Below are 17,575 nucleotides of genomic sequence, written 5' to 3' on the forward strand. Positions count from 1 at the left end.
TTATAATAATATTAGGGCAGTAATATTTTAAATACCGTATTTTTCTGAATATAAGATGCCCAGAATATAAGGTTTTGAAGAGGCATTTTTTTAAAAAGTAACTAGGTAGGTAGAGGGATAGAGAGGGACAGAGAGAGAGAGAAAAATACAGTAGGTAGGTAGGGAGAGAGAGAGAGTACTTAGGCAGGTAGGTAGATAAAATGATAGAGAGAGAACTACAGTAGGTAGGTAGGGAGAGAGTGTCTGTAGGTAGGTAGGTAGGTAGAGGGATAGAGAGAGAGAAATAGAAAGAGATGGAGAGAGAATACAGTAGATAAGTAGGGAGAAAGAGGTAGGTAGGTAGATAGAGAGTGTGTAGGGAGTTGGGTAGGTAGAGGGATAGAGAGAGAAATAGAAAAAGATATAGGAGAAATACAGTAGATAGGGAGAGAGAGTGTAGGTAGGTAGGTAGGTAGGTAGGTAGGTAGTAGGTAGGTAGGTAGAGGGAGAATACAGTAGGTAGGTAGGGAAAGAGAGAGTGTAGGTAGGTAGGTAGGTAGGTAGGTAGAGGGATAGAAAGAAAGAGTATGAAATACAGTAGGTAGATAGGGGGAGAGAGAGTGAGTAGGTAGGTAGGTAAGTAGATGTTTCTACTTATTCATGTGCTGGAGAAGAAAATAGTTTACAATCTGCCGCACCTTGTTTTTGCTTGCACAGCACTTGATCATTATAATTCTCATCAATCAGTTAAAGAGCTTTCCAAAAGGAAAAAAAAAGTTTTTGCACTCTGCAAACCTCCCCAAAACAGCCCGTTTTTTGCAAAAACAGGCCCATTTTTTTTCAAACAAAAGGCATGAACAGCCTTGCGGGAGGGGGGTGGGTTGCAGAGTACTTGGGGGGGGGGATGAGCAAAAAAATGGCCCATTTTTCACAAAAACGGGTCTGTTTTTTGTAAAACAATTTGCATGCATAGCCTTATGGAGGCTTAGAATGCTGCGGGGGGGGGGGGGGAGGGGGCAAAAAAAGGCCGTTTTTTGCTTCTTTCTGTCCTCCCAGCCCCCAGGAGCTCTCTAAAAGCTTCCATAAGGGTATGCATGGCCATTTTGGTGAAGGGGCGGGGCTTTGGGAGGCAAAAAAAATGCGGCATTCGGTGTATAAGACGCACCCCGATTTTCAGCCTCATTTTTGAGGAAAAAAGGTCCATCTTATACTCTGAAAAATATGGTAGATTCTTTTGCACAACTGGAAAACCTGAAAGGCCAGTTTTGAGATAAATCATCATGGTGAAAATATATCTATACAGTCACTTGGAGTTGAAAACAACTGGATGGCACATCAATCAGATTTCTGCAGCTGGTCCAAAGAACAGTATCTAAAAATCCTACTATGAACACTGGGTAAATGCTATTCAGTACTAAAACAATTAATAAATTAAGTTACCATGTTTTCCAAAAAATATGACCTGCAACGAAAAGAAGCCCTATCATGTTTTTAACACATTCACTAAAATTAAGGTCTAACCCCAAAACTAGCCCTAATTAATACCCCCACACACCCCAGGGTGCAGGAGATGGGGCGAGGCACACAGGTGAAAATTAAGTTAGGGTGGGGATGGGGAACTCTTTTATTGGCTACATAGGGCTTTCTGGAAGGGATATGAAGATGAAACAGAAGTCAGGGGGTGCCATGTGTGTCATCCAGAACCTGTTTTCTCAGCTGCAGATAACTTTCTGGAAGGCTCTGATGGCATAATGGAGGCTGGAGGTGACACGTGAAAGGGCGGTAAGTGGCCACAGAAGAAGTGGGCCAGCAGCAGGTTCCTGCTGGGAGGGGCTGTTGGTGCCGCTGCTGAAGAGTCAGTGAGTCAATAATTAGACCCACCCAAAAAGAAGCCCTAGCTGTTTTTTTGGAGGGGGGTGTCAAAAGAAAATAAGACCCAGTCATATTTTTGGGGAAACACAACATTTTTAGCAAACCAAAAAGGAACGCAATGCCACTATATCATAATATCCAGATTTGACTACTGTTTATACTGTATTTCCTTGCACATGATGAAATGTAAATGAACTACATTTAGGAATTGCTCTGATGTATCTACATTTTATTCTGCTACAATTACTCAAGACTGATTTGGAAAGGAAACTCTACCCATGTTTGTATACTAACAATGATGTTCCTTCACCTTCTCAACTCCCAAATACCTGATTTAAAAATAATGCAAAAACTGCAGAAGAGAAATGGACAGAATTTACAAATGAAAAATACTGGTAAGCAGTTTACAATAACATTTTCATTTTTTGAACAAAATTGATGAAAATGAAATTAGAACATTTTCTTCTGTAAATAATTGGCATGTCTAGGTTTTTCCAATTAACAATATCCCATTTAAATTATAACCTGCCACATTCCTGCAAAAAATATTCGCTTTGTCCCTGGTATTACTATTGCTCTACATAGTTTGCTATATGTCCTTACTTGTGCAACATCTTCAAGCTTGTTCCATTTCACAGAAAGCAACAGTTTTGGCAGGGATTGTGGAAAATTTTCACGACGTCAAATCGTAATGTCCAAATGAGATCCATTTCATTTTCACACAGCTGAGATAAGGGGTCCCTTTCCATGATCTCCTTTAGCTCAATGTAGATTTTTTGCCACCACGACCCTAGAGGGTTGCATGTTGATAAATGTTCAAGCAAACATTCTGTAAATTTTTACATATATATCAAAACAAGCATTTATGTTCTAGTATTGCTACAAATGCTATAGGACCATAACAGATACTTCCCTTGTTTTAGTGTAAAACTGTAAATGTTTATCAAATCATATTCATTTTACAAGTTTTATATACATCACAAATGCCAACATTGTCGTTCATGAAATATACACTTCTCAATGAAGACCACTAAGGGGCAGTATTGTTATTTTACTATTTCCTTTGGAAATTTCTGCTGAAGTGAATTTGAATTTAAAATTCAAAGAATGGATAAAAGCAAAAGTTTGTATTATTTAAAGGTAAATGTACGGATTAAAGGAGAGTGAAGAATTCCACATGAAGTCAACATCCAACAGCACTTTTGACATTTATGTTTCAACACTGTGTTAAAAATGGGAAAAATGTAGAAATCATTTCCCCCACCATACACATTCAAACATACAATATAAACAATAAACCTAGAAAAGTGGGGGGAAGGTGGAAACTCTACTAAAAAATTTAAAACATTAGTTTCTAACTTGCCTTTTATCATATTTTGACTAATGTACAACATTTACAGACATCTCATTTTTTGTGTGTGTATCTTTGATTTTAGTGCTTTAGTTAGATTCCCCCCCCCTTTAAAAACTGTACATATTTCTCAGCCTTCGCAACTTTAAGCTGTGTGGGCTTCAACTCCCAGAATTCCCCATCCAACATTGCTATTTATTGATATTTATACTTGCTTTGCTGCATTTTGCCATTACTGTATATTCTCCAAGTTTAAGTTCCCAGTCTGCTATTTTTGGTAATTTATATCCTTTCCAATGCTGTGCTAAATTTATTCTTGCTGCTATGAACCTGTAGTAAACTTTGGAATTATGCCTAGTACACTAAGTCTTCTCCTGAGCTGTTGTGGCTTATCCAATGTGATAAAAAGGAAAGTAGAAGCATCCACTTAGGCTCTTATTTACCCACAATTTGCCATGTTGTCTTGTATTCAAGCTATATTTATTTAAATAAACCAGAACGTGATATCCAAGCCTCAGCCAATTCCAACTCCTGGCTCAACTGACTTAGAAAGCTATGGGTAATAAAAAGCTAAATAAAAATTTAAGGGTATTAAAAATAAGAGGGGAAGAAAGGAGCAAGGAATTTAAAAGTGACAGCAAGGACAATGATTCATTCATATATCATGAAATTAGAGTGCAGAACTATGCTCAAATTTCACTGATTTAAAACCATTTCTTTTCTGACTATTTCATATAAAACACCTACAGACTATTGTCTACTAATAAATTTTATTAATCCAAAAAGCTGTAACAATCAAAACATAGTGCTTTCAGAACAGTTCATATACAATAAATATTTAAGTCAAAACATTCTACTGAGCTAACAAACATTGGTTATCTTACACTATTAAAAGCTTTAATAATTCTAAATATTAAACATAGAAAAGTACAATAAAAATACGTATTTATATGAATTAATTTACTCTCATTTTCATATATGTTCACAATTTCTGGTTCACTTCACAAAATTTAGTGGACTGCTAACGAGCAGGATTTTTTATGTATTTTACTAGAAATATAATTTTGAAAGAATGTCACAATTTAACCAAATTATTTCTGAATAGTAGCATCTAGCACATGGTAAAAGCAAATACATAAAATAAATACATTCTTTTTTAAATGGGGAATGGCAATTATTTTATCTTTGATACTTACTGCCATGCCAGAACAATCACTGTTCCTTGCAATCTCCGCTGCTTTTTCAAGTATCTGCAGAAAATTTAACTCATGTTAAGAAATTTAGGTTTAAATTTAAAATTTCCTGCACACACACACACACTTATACTTGAACAAGGTCAGACAATATTAGAATTAAAGATTAACTGGTTTCTGTGCAGCCTGATAAATAACATGTGCATGTAAGGTAATTAATGTCATTTACATTGCTCTTCCTGTCCTTGTTCAGATACAAAATTTGCATCTTATATCATCATATCTTAAGATGAATCAGGTTCCATTATTTCATTGTAAGAAAATTCATTGGACCAACAATAACAAGGTCTGCAACAAAATGTAAATACTAAACAATGAATGCAGACCTTGAAATCGCATATTTGTGAACATTGTAAAAATGAGCTGCAGTGGCGCAGTGGTTAGAGTGCAGTACTGCACGCTACTTCTACTGATGGCCTGCTGCCTGCAATTTGGCAGTTCATCTCACCAGGCTCAAGGTTAACTCCGTCTTCCATCCTTCTAAGGTGGGTAAAATGAGGACCCAGATTGTTTGGGGCAATATGCTGACTCTGTAAACTGCTTAGAGAGGGCTATAAAGTGGTATATAAGTTTAAGTACTATTGCTTTTTCAGATTTATACTGGCTGGAATGTTGCATTTACTTTTAATTAAGGAGAAGGAAACTTATATTCGGTTTGCCCAATAGACCTTCTAGCTCAATATGCAGGATTTTTTTTATCCAGATCTATCTAGATGTGCCAAAGATTCAACTTGAGACTGTAAAATTCAAGGTTCTACTGGGGACAGGTTTATGACAAAAAGTGTAATTTCAAATTCCTCATGGTTTCAAATTCTCAATTCATTTGCTTCAGCATTTCTAGCAGTAGATGGTAGCAGAAAGAGTAGAATGGAAATAGGCATCAAATTGGCCCAAATTCCATATTGATCTCTAACCTAGAGCCTGTACAATGTTCCATTTGTCCTTGTGCTCAGATGAAACATCCTCTCCCCTTCCCTGCCAGGCCAGTAAACCAGAAAGTTTGGGGACCATTGTTGTAGACAACCATTTATGCAACTTGTCAATTTAAAGTTTTCAAGTTGTAGCTATAGTATTGTTTCATTTTTCGGCTATTTCTATTCTATTCGCAACTTAAAATGTATGTTTATATCCCTCCTACAGATGGGAGGAACAAAGTAGATTTTCTATCCAAAGATACTGTAGATTCAAATGATCTGCACATTTTAGATATTGTGATTTAAATGACCCCCTCCCCTATTGAAACATACATATGGATTCTGAAGCTACACAGTAGCATATCTGCAGGATTAAGAGCTAAATATTTCTCATAGAAACTTTGTTCATCTATCTATATAAATATATAAATTTATTTATATAAACAAACAAACAAACACACACACACACACACACACAGAGAACTTCTCTCCAACCTAAGTTTTGAAGACAATCTCATAGATTTAAAACTGAAGTGACTATTCGAGTCCATATGGTCTCTAAAATTGGTTGTTTTCTTGCAGATATTTTGTTACCCGGTTAAGTAAAATCTTCAGGGCTAGAAAGGAGTAGAGTTTGTTGTTTATATACAGTGGCTTGCCATGTCAGAATTGATGAGGGTGTTGTTTTCTTCTTGGTATTTCCTTGATTAGGCTGTTGTTTACTGCTTGATTGTTTGGTGTTAATCCTCATGTTAATTTCTGTTTATTTGGCTATTGATTGCTGGTGAGGTGATGTTCTGATCTTTTTTTAACAGCTCTTGTCTCTTGAACAGAGTATAAATGTTGTCTATGTACTTGTTGATGGTTGATTTGAGTGGCAAGCTTTCAGGAATTCCCCAAGAATTTTGGATTTAGTTTGGTCTAGGATGAAACTATGATTAAGTTGGTGTGTTGTGAAATTAAGGATTTTTCATGGTGTCTTCTGACAGCAAGTTGATGTTTATGGGTGCACTCTGTCTATCCTGCATAGTGGCTGTTACAGATTTTATTTTGTATGTTGCAGGTAACTCCTATATTTTCCCCCTTGGGCTACTGGGTCTTTTGTTTTTACTGAAGATGTTGTAGAGGGATTTAGTTGGTGGTGTGTGTGCTGGTGATGCTGTGTGGTTGCAATAGCCTGTAGATTGATTATTCTTAGATATTTTTAATGTATGTAGTATTATCCTTCTTATAGCTTGTGGTGGTTGTGCAGAAGTGGGTTGAGTAGTCAGGCACTTTGATAAAGTTGTGTAGGTATTCTTTTTTGTTAGAAGATATTTAGATGATCGGTTTTCTTTTCTAGTTCTGGGTGGCCGCAGTGGTTTGGCTTATCTGAATAAGTTTTGCTCTCCTCATGGAAAGTTGGGTTGTTACTTTGGTAGTGGCTCACTAAATAAGTGAGTTAGTTATTTTTCTAATTTGCCACCATTTCTTCTGCTAATGAGGTCACTCACGATGGGCAGTGCATTGTTGTTATCTTTTTCCCATATGAATTTTATTTCTTTGAAGATGATGTTGATTGCTTCATTTCTTCTTTAGTTTTTCCTTTTTTATTATGACAAAGCTGTTGTCCACATACCAGATCCACACTTTTGGTTGTATGCATGGGAGTGCTATGGTTTTTAGACGCTGCATTGCAGTCTTTGCTATGAATCCTTAAAGCGGTGATCCCATGAGTGTCCCTGTGGTTTGTTGATATATAATTTCAATTGTACTGAAAGTAGGCAGTGAGCCAGAGGTTGATGAGGTCTATGGTTTGATATGTCAATCTTAGTGTACTTGTTATTTTGGGTATATTGTATAGTACTGTTGCCATGCATTTTTCCCTTGGTTCTGAATCTATGGATGTAAGGAGTGCTGTGAGATTGAGTGAAACCATCATCTTACCTTCTATATTAGTTCTTTGATTTTCTGGAGTCACTGTAGGGGGAGTTGATAGAATATTTGCTCCCCTCTGTGAGATGTCCAAGCTTTTTTGTGAGTTCTTTAGCTATGTTGTAAGTTCCCTGGTAACAATACAATTGGACAAAGAAGTATGTTGGGTGTGTGTATTTTGGGGCACTGGTGTGGAAGTGAAAGCATAGGCAAAAATTATCATGAGTCCTTACCTTATCAAAAGGGGGGTAATAAATAGGACATTTTGAATATTCTTGAAATCTGATTTGCAAAGTTGTTGCATTTTCAGTATATGGATTAGTCTGTACCGTTCCCATTGGATTCAACATTTCTTCCAGTTCATCTAGGTAATCAGAATAACACACATTTTGTTTAACGATACATGCTGTTTAAGGGCATTACTTCTGTAAATATATAAACACATTTCAAGATCCTCATGGCTATGCTTCCGATGCTAAATAAACTTTATAAAGAGATAGGTTACTTTAACTGAATTGCTTCTATGAGGGCCAACAGATCATTGAACAACCTTCAAAGAAACAGAGACCAATGTATTTCCATATAAGCTAATGGAAGTTCTAAACTAATTGGAAATTAGATGGAAATGTAAATATTCTGAACACAGGTGAATTGAACAGTTCAAGGGTGAAACACCCTGACTTCACTGGAAATGTTCCAATGGCAAAATATTCTGTATGACATTACTGGAAGTGGTCCAGGGTCAAAATGGTTACTCCTCTATCTCACAGAATGAATTTTTTTTTAGACTGAGTCACTTGTGTTACAATCAGAATGGGATATTTCAAAATTGGAATGTTATCTGCCTTTAAATCTTTTGTATACCTGTATTAAAATAAACATAGGCAGTATATTTAGTCCCTTACACATACATATTTTCCATTCATCTTACTCTTAAAATACAGTGACAAACAAACAAGTTCTAACCTATTTTAATGAAAATGGAACATTTAAGAGATCTACAGTGCTTTACATTTAATTTTCAAAAACTGGTTCAGAACGTGCACTAATTATATCACCTATGTGCAACAACTTTTAAGTCTGATGCATTTTTTCTTGACACAGCAGCTTCCCTTGCAAAGGTTAAGTATTAACCTAGCCACCACAAGATATCCATCTCTTAACAGAAAGTTTCTACCACTGGTAGCCAAGGGAAAGATTTCATCTTAGCGAAAAGAGCTCTCTATTTGGGACTGATTATCATTCCTGTCAGTATTTCATTATCAATAATCTTTTTTTATAACTATACATTACAGATCTTCATCCTGTTCTCTAATACTGCATTAATCCTAATCCACACTGCATGCCTTTCATTCTAGAGTAGGTAGTCCCAGCAAATTCAGTCATTATGAAATCAATGGAGGCTATGCAGGTGCCCATACAGCAGCACCAGTCTCACCAGGAAATGATGACCAGCTGTGCAAAAGAAGATCTCCAGTTTTCAACTGTCCTTTAAAATCAAATACCATAGTATTGACCCATGCCACAGGATAGTGCTGCAAAGACAAACCAAATATTTTGAAAATTAAAACCGGTACAGTGACACTGAGATATACAAATCCAAAGGTACAATCATTAGGGGGAAAATGCTACTAATTAAGTTGCTGATGGTGGGAGGGATCTTAAAAGACATTCAAGAACTTGCAACTAGGCTGGAGTACTGCAATGTGCTCTACATGGGGCTGCCCTTGAAGAGTATTCGGCGACTTCAGCTAGTCCAGAATGCGGCCGCGCGAGCGATTGTGGGTGCACCTCGCTTCACCCACATAACACCTATCCTCCGCGAGCTGCACTGGCTACCTGTCGATCTCCGGGTACGCTTCAAGGTGCTACTTGTCACCGATAAAGCCCTTCATGGTAGTGGATCTGGGTACTTGAGAGACCGCCTACTGCCAATCACCTCCACTCGACCTATTAGATCCCATAGATTAGGCATCCTCCGAGTTCCATCTGCCGGTCAATGTCGACTGGCAACCACGCGGAGGAGAGCCTTCTCGGTGGCAGCTCCGACCCTATGGAACGATCTCCCCGTGGAGATTCGCACCCACACCACCCTTCAGACCTTCCGCACAGCCCTCAAAATCTGGCTATCCCGTCAGGCCTGGGGCTAAAGACTGTAACCCACCCGAATGGTATGAATGTTGTGTTTTTAATGACGTACTGTCCTACGTGTTAAATGTTTGTTTCCCCCCCCCTTTTTCGAGTTGTAAGCCGCCCTGAGTCCCCCCAGGGAAAAGGGCGGCATATAAATAAACTTCTCAAATCTCAAATCTCAAACTTGAACTATGGGACTAAAGGACATCCAGGCACAAACTATAGCAACTTATTTTCCCACTGATTGACCAGCCCTATTCTCTCAATGTGATCAACTGCAAATGGTTATGAGGATAAAAAGCTAATGAATGTAAATAGTGAGCACCCTGATAGAAAAGATGCAAGTGTAAATAAATAAATAAACATTTACAAAAAATATGAACCTAAAGATGAATATAAAAATATTCAAGTTGATTATAGTTAACATTTTATACTTCATTAACATGCTAGACTAGTTTAACTGAGATAGCACACTTGCTTTAAATTTAATTAGCCCAATAATAGATCTTTGTAGAATGAAGTGCCTTTGTCTTTTTAGACTATAAAAATATTTTAGTGCACAAAACGCACATTAAAAAGGTTAAGATTAATGTTTATTACAGGAAATATTAGGGAAACACTATTGAAATGCAAACAAAATATGAAGTGCTGAAACAACCTGAAATGTCAAACACCATATTCTTATTTCAGTTACAAGGTAGCCCTTGAGTTACAATGATAACTGGAACCAGAATTTCCATCATTAAGCAGTGTGGTCATAAAATGTGACTTTATCAGTGGCAGCAATTCCTGCAATTCCTGTTTGTCACTGTTAACTGAATACCATGGCTGTTATGCAAGGGAACTTTCTGATGACTATCCACAACCAAAGCCAATGGGGAAAGTTGGCATGAATTTGCATGTCCCAGTTCCTCAAGCAGGTATGTGGTTGCTAACCAGGTGGGGAAGGATGCGCAGCAGGTGTGGGTTGCTGTCGGCATCACTGCCAGTTCACAAATTTTGTGTGCATGTGCTCGATTCGCTCCCATGCCTGACATGCGCTCTATGCATCTGCAAATAAATAGGTCTGTGCATGCGCAAAATGTTAAAAAAATTTAAAAAACCAAAATAAATTTGTACAATGAAAATTGTTCTGCGCATGCGCAGAACCAAAAATCAAGATGGTACCGCCAGTTCGGGAGCGTGGCCGGTCTGGGTTGCTGACTATTCCAGTGACCCAGGCCAATAAACCACTACTGGTTCAGCCGAACTGGTCCAAACTAATAGGAACCCACCACTGGTGCGCGGGTGAGGGAAACGTTCCCCTGCAACCTTCTCTGATAGCTTCCACACTGACAATCTGCAGAATGTCAGAAAAGGTTACGATCACATGATTGGGATGCTTGGAAACTGATTGTGTGAACGGGTTGCTAAGCATCCAAACTGTAACAGTGTGCTTAGCGGGGGGGGGGGGTGCTGGGATGGCTAGGAACTCCATAAACCAGTCGTAACTATAATTTGTTCAGAAGCATTCTAATTTGGAACCATTGCTGACCAAATAAATGGTCACAGGTCAAGGACAATCTGTATATCTTTTGATGGGTTCCATCACTGAACATGGGAAGTTTCCCCCTTCATTTTATCCATCCCGTGAAATAGACTAGGTTGAAAGAAACAATGGCTGGTTTGAAATAGCTTTTCAGGAGTTTTAATATCTTAGCATATATAGAGGGAAATAGAAACCTGAAATATCTACAGCCACACAGATACACATGAAGTACCCTGCTGCGAACAGGAATGTAAAGAAGGAATTAAATGCTTTCATTACCACTTTCCCAGCTTTCCTCATGGTCTGGTATTTGGAAGGATTCAGTGCCTTGGCTGATTTTTTATTTTTCATTTTATCCATAACAGCATAAACCACAAAGCACAATCTAGCCATTCTCGGCAAATCACAGACGTTGATGTCAAATTCCAAGGGTTCATTCCAAACATGGTCATTTCTCCCTGTTATTTCGGAGCTTACAATAGGTTTACAAAGGAGTTCATTGCCATGGAAGAGGCCAGCCCTGATATGAACCTACAAGGTACACGATAGAAAATTATTTTAAAATATTGTATCAACTAAACAAATAATACCATGCATTATTAAAATTCTGCTGTACGGAGACAAATTTATTTTACGTAATTGTTAATTTACATTTTGAGAACAAGAATGATTTAAAATAAACTTTCCATCTCTGTTGGCATTATCACAGCCAAAGAGTGTTAGGTATGTTTCTTTGAGTTTTTTTATAAAAAGGTGGTGTGTGTGTGTGTATAATGTACGGGCATACTGGTGCCTGCTGGGAGCACCGAGTACTGTTCCGTTCCGGTGCTCCGGAGGGCCCACCTGCCCGTCCGCATTCCTTACCGGTATTTGAACTCTTCGGCACTTCCGCACACGGAGCGTACAGCGCCTGCATGACGCTCCACCAAGCATCTGGAGCATCGCAGGAGGCAAGGACGCATGCATGCGCTGCACGTGTGTGCTGCACACGTTCATGTGGTGGACACCGGGCCCTGTTGCACCTGGTTCCGGAACCCACCACTGATACATACATATACATATACGCTGTTTCCCTGAAAATAAGGCCTCTGCGGATAATAAGCCCAATCAGGCTTTTGAGTGCATGCGCTAAAATTAAACCCTCCCCCCAAAATAAGCCATCCCTGAAAATATTGCAACACAGCAGCAGCCATGAGGTGACCATGTTTACTGCCTTCTGCATCTCAAGAATAATAAGACTTCCCTGAAAATAAGGCCAAGCGCTTATTTTGGGGGGTCAAAAGAAAATAAGACCCTGTCTTATTTTCGGGGAAATACGGTACATATACATATACATATACATATACATATATATACATATACCGTATATACTCAAGTATAAGCCGAGTTTTTCAGCCCACTTTTTGGGCTGAAAAAAGCCGCCTCGGCTTATACTCGAGTCAGTGAAAAATTTGCCCGAAATGGAGGAGAAAAAGGGGCGGGGCCATGCCGCTGGGTGACGCTCGTGAATGGCCCGGCGCCCCTGTGAGTTTCCCCTCCCTCTGTGTCAGTTTGCCGCGCAGCGCGCACCGCACCATCTCCCCCTCCTCACGTTCTAATGTAATGCAGGGCTGTCTTACGATTCCACTTCCTCCCCCTCCTGCCGCTCTGCAACGATGTCCCACCTCCTCCTTGTTATGGCAAGCAGCCACATAACGATGTCCCAGAGCTAGTTTACTGTTTTTCTTTGAAATAAATATTCAAAAACATTATTGGTATCTATTTTTATTTTTGAAATTTACCGGTAGCTGCTGCATTTCCCACCCTAGGCTTATACTCGAGTCAATAACTTTTCCAGTTTTTTGTGGTAAAATTAGGTGCCTCGGCTTATATTCGGGCCGGCCTATACTCGAGTATATACGGTACATACATACAAACATACATACATACAATTTCAAAACCTTCTCATGTCTCACTGATAAACAGAGTTTTGTAATAAAATTACATTTAGAAAGTTCTGATAGAATTAAGATACTTTACATTTGTAATTTTTATCAATATATAAACAAACTATGATTTGTGGTATTTTTGCTTAAAACAAATGCTAACATAAGCAAAATAGTTATTAACAAATTCTAATGAAATGGAAATCAGGCATATAGATAGCCCTCGACCTCAATTTACCCCAAATTTACATTCTAAGCAAGATAGTTAAGGGAGTTTTGTCCCATTTTATGGCCCTCCTCCCACATTCAGTTAGTAATATGGCTTATCCATTGATTTTTCTTGTTGGAAGGTCACAAAATGTGATCACATGATCCCAGGACACTGCCACTGTCATAAACATCTGAATTTTGATGGAGATGGTCCCTCCCTAGCCAAACCCAGACAATTTAGAGACACTGAGACAGAACTTCAACAGGCTCACTTTGCTGACCTGGGCGTGTGTATCAAAAGATATGCCTGGGTTCTCATCACTTATTGCTTTCATCTATATGTTGAAAAGGAGGTGGAAAAGGCATTCCACAAAGGAGGGGCTCAGAGAACATCCTCTCCACAACCAACACTTATTGGAACCGGCTCTGGACAAAGGAAAAGAACCACCCTGAATGGTGTCCCCAATCCCTTCACCTCAGAGCTATCTCAGAAAGATGCCATGCTGAACACTACTAAAAGCTACTGAGAGACTAAGGAGCACAAGAATGAATTAAAAAGTAATTGTTCTGTAAAACTACTCAAACAAATTGAGCAGAAATCAATAGGCACACAATAAAACATATCCTCCATGACTCTGTGGTAGTTAAATATAAGAAAACATTTGTATGTTGTACTTGGGCATCACTCTATTTAAATTGTTCAAAGCAATTCATCTCTAAGCTACTGAACACGTTAATGGCGTTTAATACTAAAACAATGTAATTTAAAAGGTGGATTTTTTTAGGTTCATAGGATGTGGTTCATTTCCTTTTATACTTACCAAAGAAAAGAATGTTTATGTATGACTCAATTTGAATTGTCCATAGTTTGTAAAATGAGTAAATGGAACATTAAATAACATTAAATATCAAATAATATAAGTTATATAAATCTATAGAAGAGCCAAGGTGGTGCAGTGGTTAAATGCAGCACTGCAGGCTACTGCTAGATCAGCAGGTCAGCGGTTCAAATCTCACCGGCTCAGGGTTGACTCAGCCTTCCATCCTTCCGAGGTGGGTAAAATGAGGACCCAGATTGTTGGGGGCAATATGCTGACTCTCTGTAAACCGCTTAGAGAGGCCTGAAAGGCCTATGAAGCGGTATATAAGTCTACTGCTATTGCTATTGCTATTGCTATTGCTATTGCTATAGCTTTGCTCATGAATTCAATAATAACTCAAGTATGTTCATAATATACAAAATGTTCTGGGATGAACAGATAAATGTATCTCTTGTATTGGAAAATAGTTACTTACTTTGGCAATTTCTTCTGTATTCAATTTGCTACCATTTACTAGCAAAATTTTGAAAGGGTGACCAATCTCCCAGACACTTTGAGTCAACTGTGGTAGAAAGAAAACAGCATTGTGTGATTTTCATTCTCTTTAAGTAATACTTATATACTGTACCAGTGGTGGGTTTCAAAAGATTTTGGAACCTCTTCTGTAGGTGTGGCCTACTTTCCGGGTCCACTGATGGAACCTCTTGTAACCGGTTCGGTAGATTTGACGAACCGGTTCTACCGAAAAGGTGCGAACTGGTAGGAACCCACCTCTGTACTGTACATAGACATTTCAAAATCAATATACTAGTAGTACAATTCTAATTTGTAGAGCATCTGGTAGGAGTGGTTTTGGATATAATGGAAGTGCTTGTCCAACACTGGATAAAGCTCCAGGTGTAAAAAAGGACAATCCATTTTGGAAGCGCTGAGTAACTGCAGAACATTTGCAGGCAATAAGCCCAAATCAGAGATCATTTATTCCAGGGAGTCCAGAAAGAAGTCTGGCATTAATACAGTAATTCATCCCTCCAATTCAATAACAGGAAAAAATGCAAAACTACCTGTTAGGATTCTTATCAGAATCATTTCTCTTTTGTAAATAACATTTCAGCAGATTAGAACAAAAACATTAAACTGAAGTCATAAATTCTGTTTACTTCAAAAGTTCGCACATTGTGGGTTGGGGATATTTCAAATTAAAAAAACACGATTCTAGGCAAACTGGAATCACTGATAAAACTCCCCCGTCTTACCTGAACAAGTCTACAGTGGGCTTCCATAGGTTTAACCAAAACTATGACAGCTGAAGTAGTTTTGTTGAAGGACACAAATATATTTTATCATTCTAAGGCAAAAGGAAAATCTCTGGATAGCAATCAGAGTTCTCTGAATAAATGCCTCACCTCAGGTCTAAAGCAATAATACCCCTCCCCCAATAGTAACATCCACACATATGCATGAAAACTCACACGTGATTTTTTGGGTGGTAGAGGAAGAGGAAGATTGTTTGATTTTCGATTTACTGCTGCTTCGATAGCGATCATTTCCTGTTCATACATTGCTTTAATTGTGCTGCATTCAATAAGTGTCAGCTGAGGAAGAGCTCTGTTTATTACACAACAATGGATATACTGAAAAAGAAAATTATATATTATAAATATGTAATTTATGTATAATATAAATATATTTATATTATTATAAATTATACTTGGAAGTTCAGAATTACATAGAGCATTTCAAATAGGAATGTGACTGTGCAAAGTCCCAAGGGCCCTTTGTGCTCCTTCCCAAAGACAGAATGTGAGCCCTGCAGCTCCTGTAAAAGTTCTAATGGAAGCAGGGAATTATTAAATATAGGTAACTTAATTAACTGCACTTAATAACTTAATCTTAAGAAAATGTTAATTTGCATGTGTAGCAATAACAATAGCACTTGGACTTATATACTGTTTCATAGTGCTTTTTCAGCCCTCTCTATGTGATTTACAGAGTCAGCATATTGCCCCCAACAATCTGGGTCCTCATTTTACCTACCTTGGAAGGATGGAAGGCTGAGTCAACCTTGAGCCGATGAGATTTAAACTGCCAAACTGCAGCTAGCACTAACCATTGCGCCCCCTCAGCTCCATACTACTGTGTAGTGTATAGTACTATACACATTGTATCTTCAGTAAATTAAAATCACATTTAGCTGCCCAGAGTTGCTGGGAGCCAGGCGGCATATAAATTTAATACTTTTAAAATTATATTTATGTAAGATTAATAAATTATTATCTGATCATGACAATATGAAACCACACTTGGCAGTTCTTTAGCTGCTATTGGCCTTTATCTCTCTCTCTCTCTCTCTCTCTCTCTCTCTCTCATCCATCTATCTATCATCTATCTATCTATCTATCTATCTATCTCAAGTTCTTCCTAAGGAGGTCATAATGTATAGTCAGGCTATATATGTGGATCCAAGCAGTGTGGCTTTTTTCAATTGACAGATGGAAACTATGTCACTCCGCTGATTTTCTAAGTGCCATTTAAGGTTTTTTGTTATGACATCCAGTATGTTCATAATCATTATTATTAAACCACATTAATGGCATTTAAATTTAATAAATTATTCATACTAATATTACTCCATTCCAGTTCTGTATACTTTTATTTTGCTCACTTTAAGAGGTAAAAATACATATATACAGTCAAAAACACAGTATGTACTTCCATATATTAAAATATAATTAAGGCCAAAGAACTTCAGAAAATAAGAGTATGTTGAAAAAAGATTATACTTTTATTACCAATTAAGCAATACATCCAAAGTTGTAACTAAATAATTTGCTCCCACCTCTACATATTTAAGTTTTAAAATGTTGTTTGGGACATGTATAATACTATAAATTTTTATTAATATGACAACAAAGTTCTCATAATCCTTTATATGAAATTCTTTCTCTCTTTAAGTCCATGTGTACTAGCATTAACAAATAAGTTTATCTTAAAAAGAAAAAAAATCAATAATATTATTCACAGTTTAAATCAATATTTTATATATAATTTGTTTTTCCAAGTTCCAAATTGGCATATTATTTTGTGAGAAAGCTACCTGGAATTGAATTAATGGATGATCCCCAAAAACATATTCCATTCTTCCATTAACTTGTAACACATAATCACAAGGATCAACTTCTTCATCTTCTTTTCCATGGATAGTCAACCATTTCCGAATTGCCAATTCATTCAACTTAATAGGGTTAATATTAGGAGACACTTGAAAACTAAATACATCCTATTAAGAAGAGACAGAATGTATTATTATCAAGCATTAAAAGGAATTTGTTTATGAAATTATAATTATTTTAAGTTATCTTTTGTGTTAGGTGAAAAAGACACTATATAACTGGTAGAAGAATGACTTAGATTGATAAATATTTTTCAACAAAATTACTTTTGATTGACATAATTTATCTGACAGGTTAAATCACTGATAACTAGAGGTATTATAGGCATGTTTTTAACTCATAAAGGCTCTCATACGATATAGAAAACTCACACCATATATAAAACTCTTATACCCACATCCTGCTCAATTCAGAACTTAAATTAAAAGCATCTCAGAAAGATGGGTTGAGTAATCTCTACAAGAATGTATTCAAAAAAGCATTTGACCTTCTCTTTGACATC

General features: G+C 37.4%; 1 protein-coding gene across 1 annotated transcript in view; it reads right to left on the bottom strand.

Moving 5' to 3' along the window:
• PIK3CB (phosphatidylinositol-4,5-bisphosphate 3-kinase catalytic subunit beta) overlaps nucleotides 1–17,575 on the bottom strand; it is an 81,876-nt gene that overhangs the window by 23,136 nt on the left and 41,165 nt on the right. Inside the window, 10 exon segments of the mRNA XM_032225669.1 lie at nucleotides 2,455–2,531; nucleotides 2,534–2,617; nucleotides 2,620–2,641; nucleotides 4,399–4,452; nucleotides 7,517–7,647; nucleotides 8,722–8,818; nucleotides 11,224–11,475; nucleotides 14,376–14,462; nucleotides 15,373–15,534; nucleotides 16,998–17,180. Coding sequence (XP_032081560.1) covers nucleotides 2,455–2,531; nucleotides 2,534–2,617; nucleotides 2,620–2,641; nucleotides 4,399–4,452; nucleotides 7,517–7,647; nucleotides 8,722–8,818; nucleotides 11,224–11,475; nucleotides 14,376–14,462; nucleotides 15,373–15,534; nucleotides 16,998–17,180 — 1,149 coding nt within the window.

The sequence above is a fragment of the Thamnophis elegans genome, chromosome 10 (assembly GCF_009769535.1).
Source record: "Thamnophis elegans isolate rThaEle1 chromosome 10, rThaEle1.pri, whole genome shotgun sequence".
Classification (NCBI taxonomy): Eukaryota; Metazoa; Chordata; class Lepidosauria; order Squamata; family Colubridae; genus Thamnophis; species Thamnophis elegans.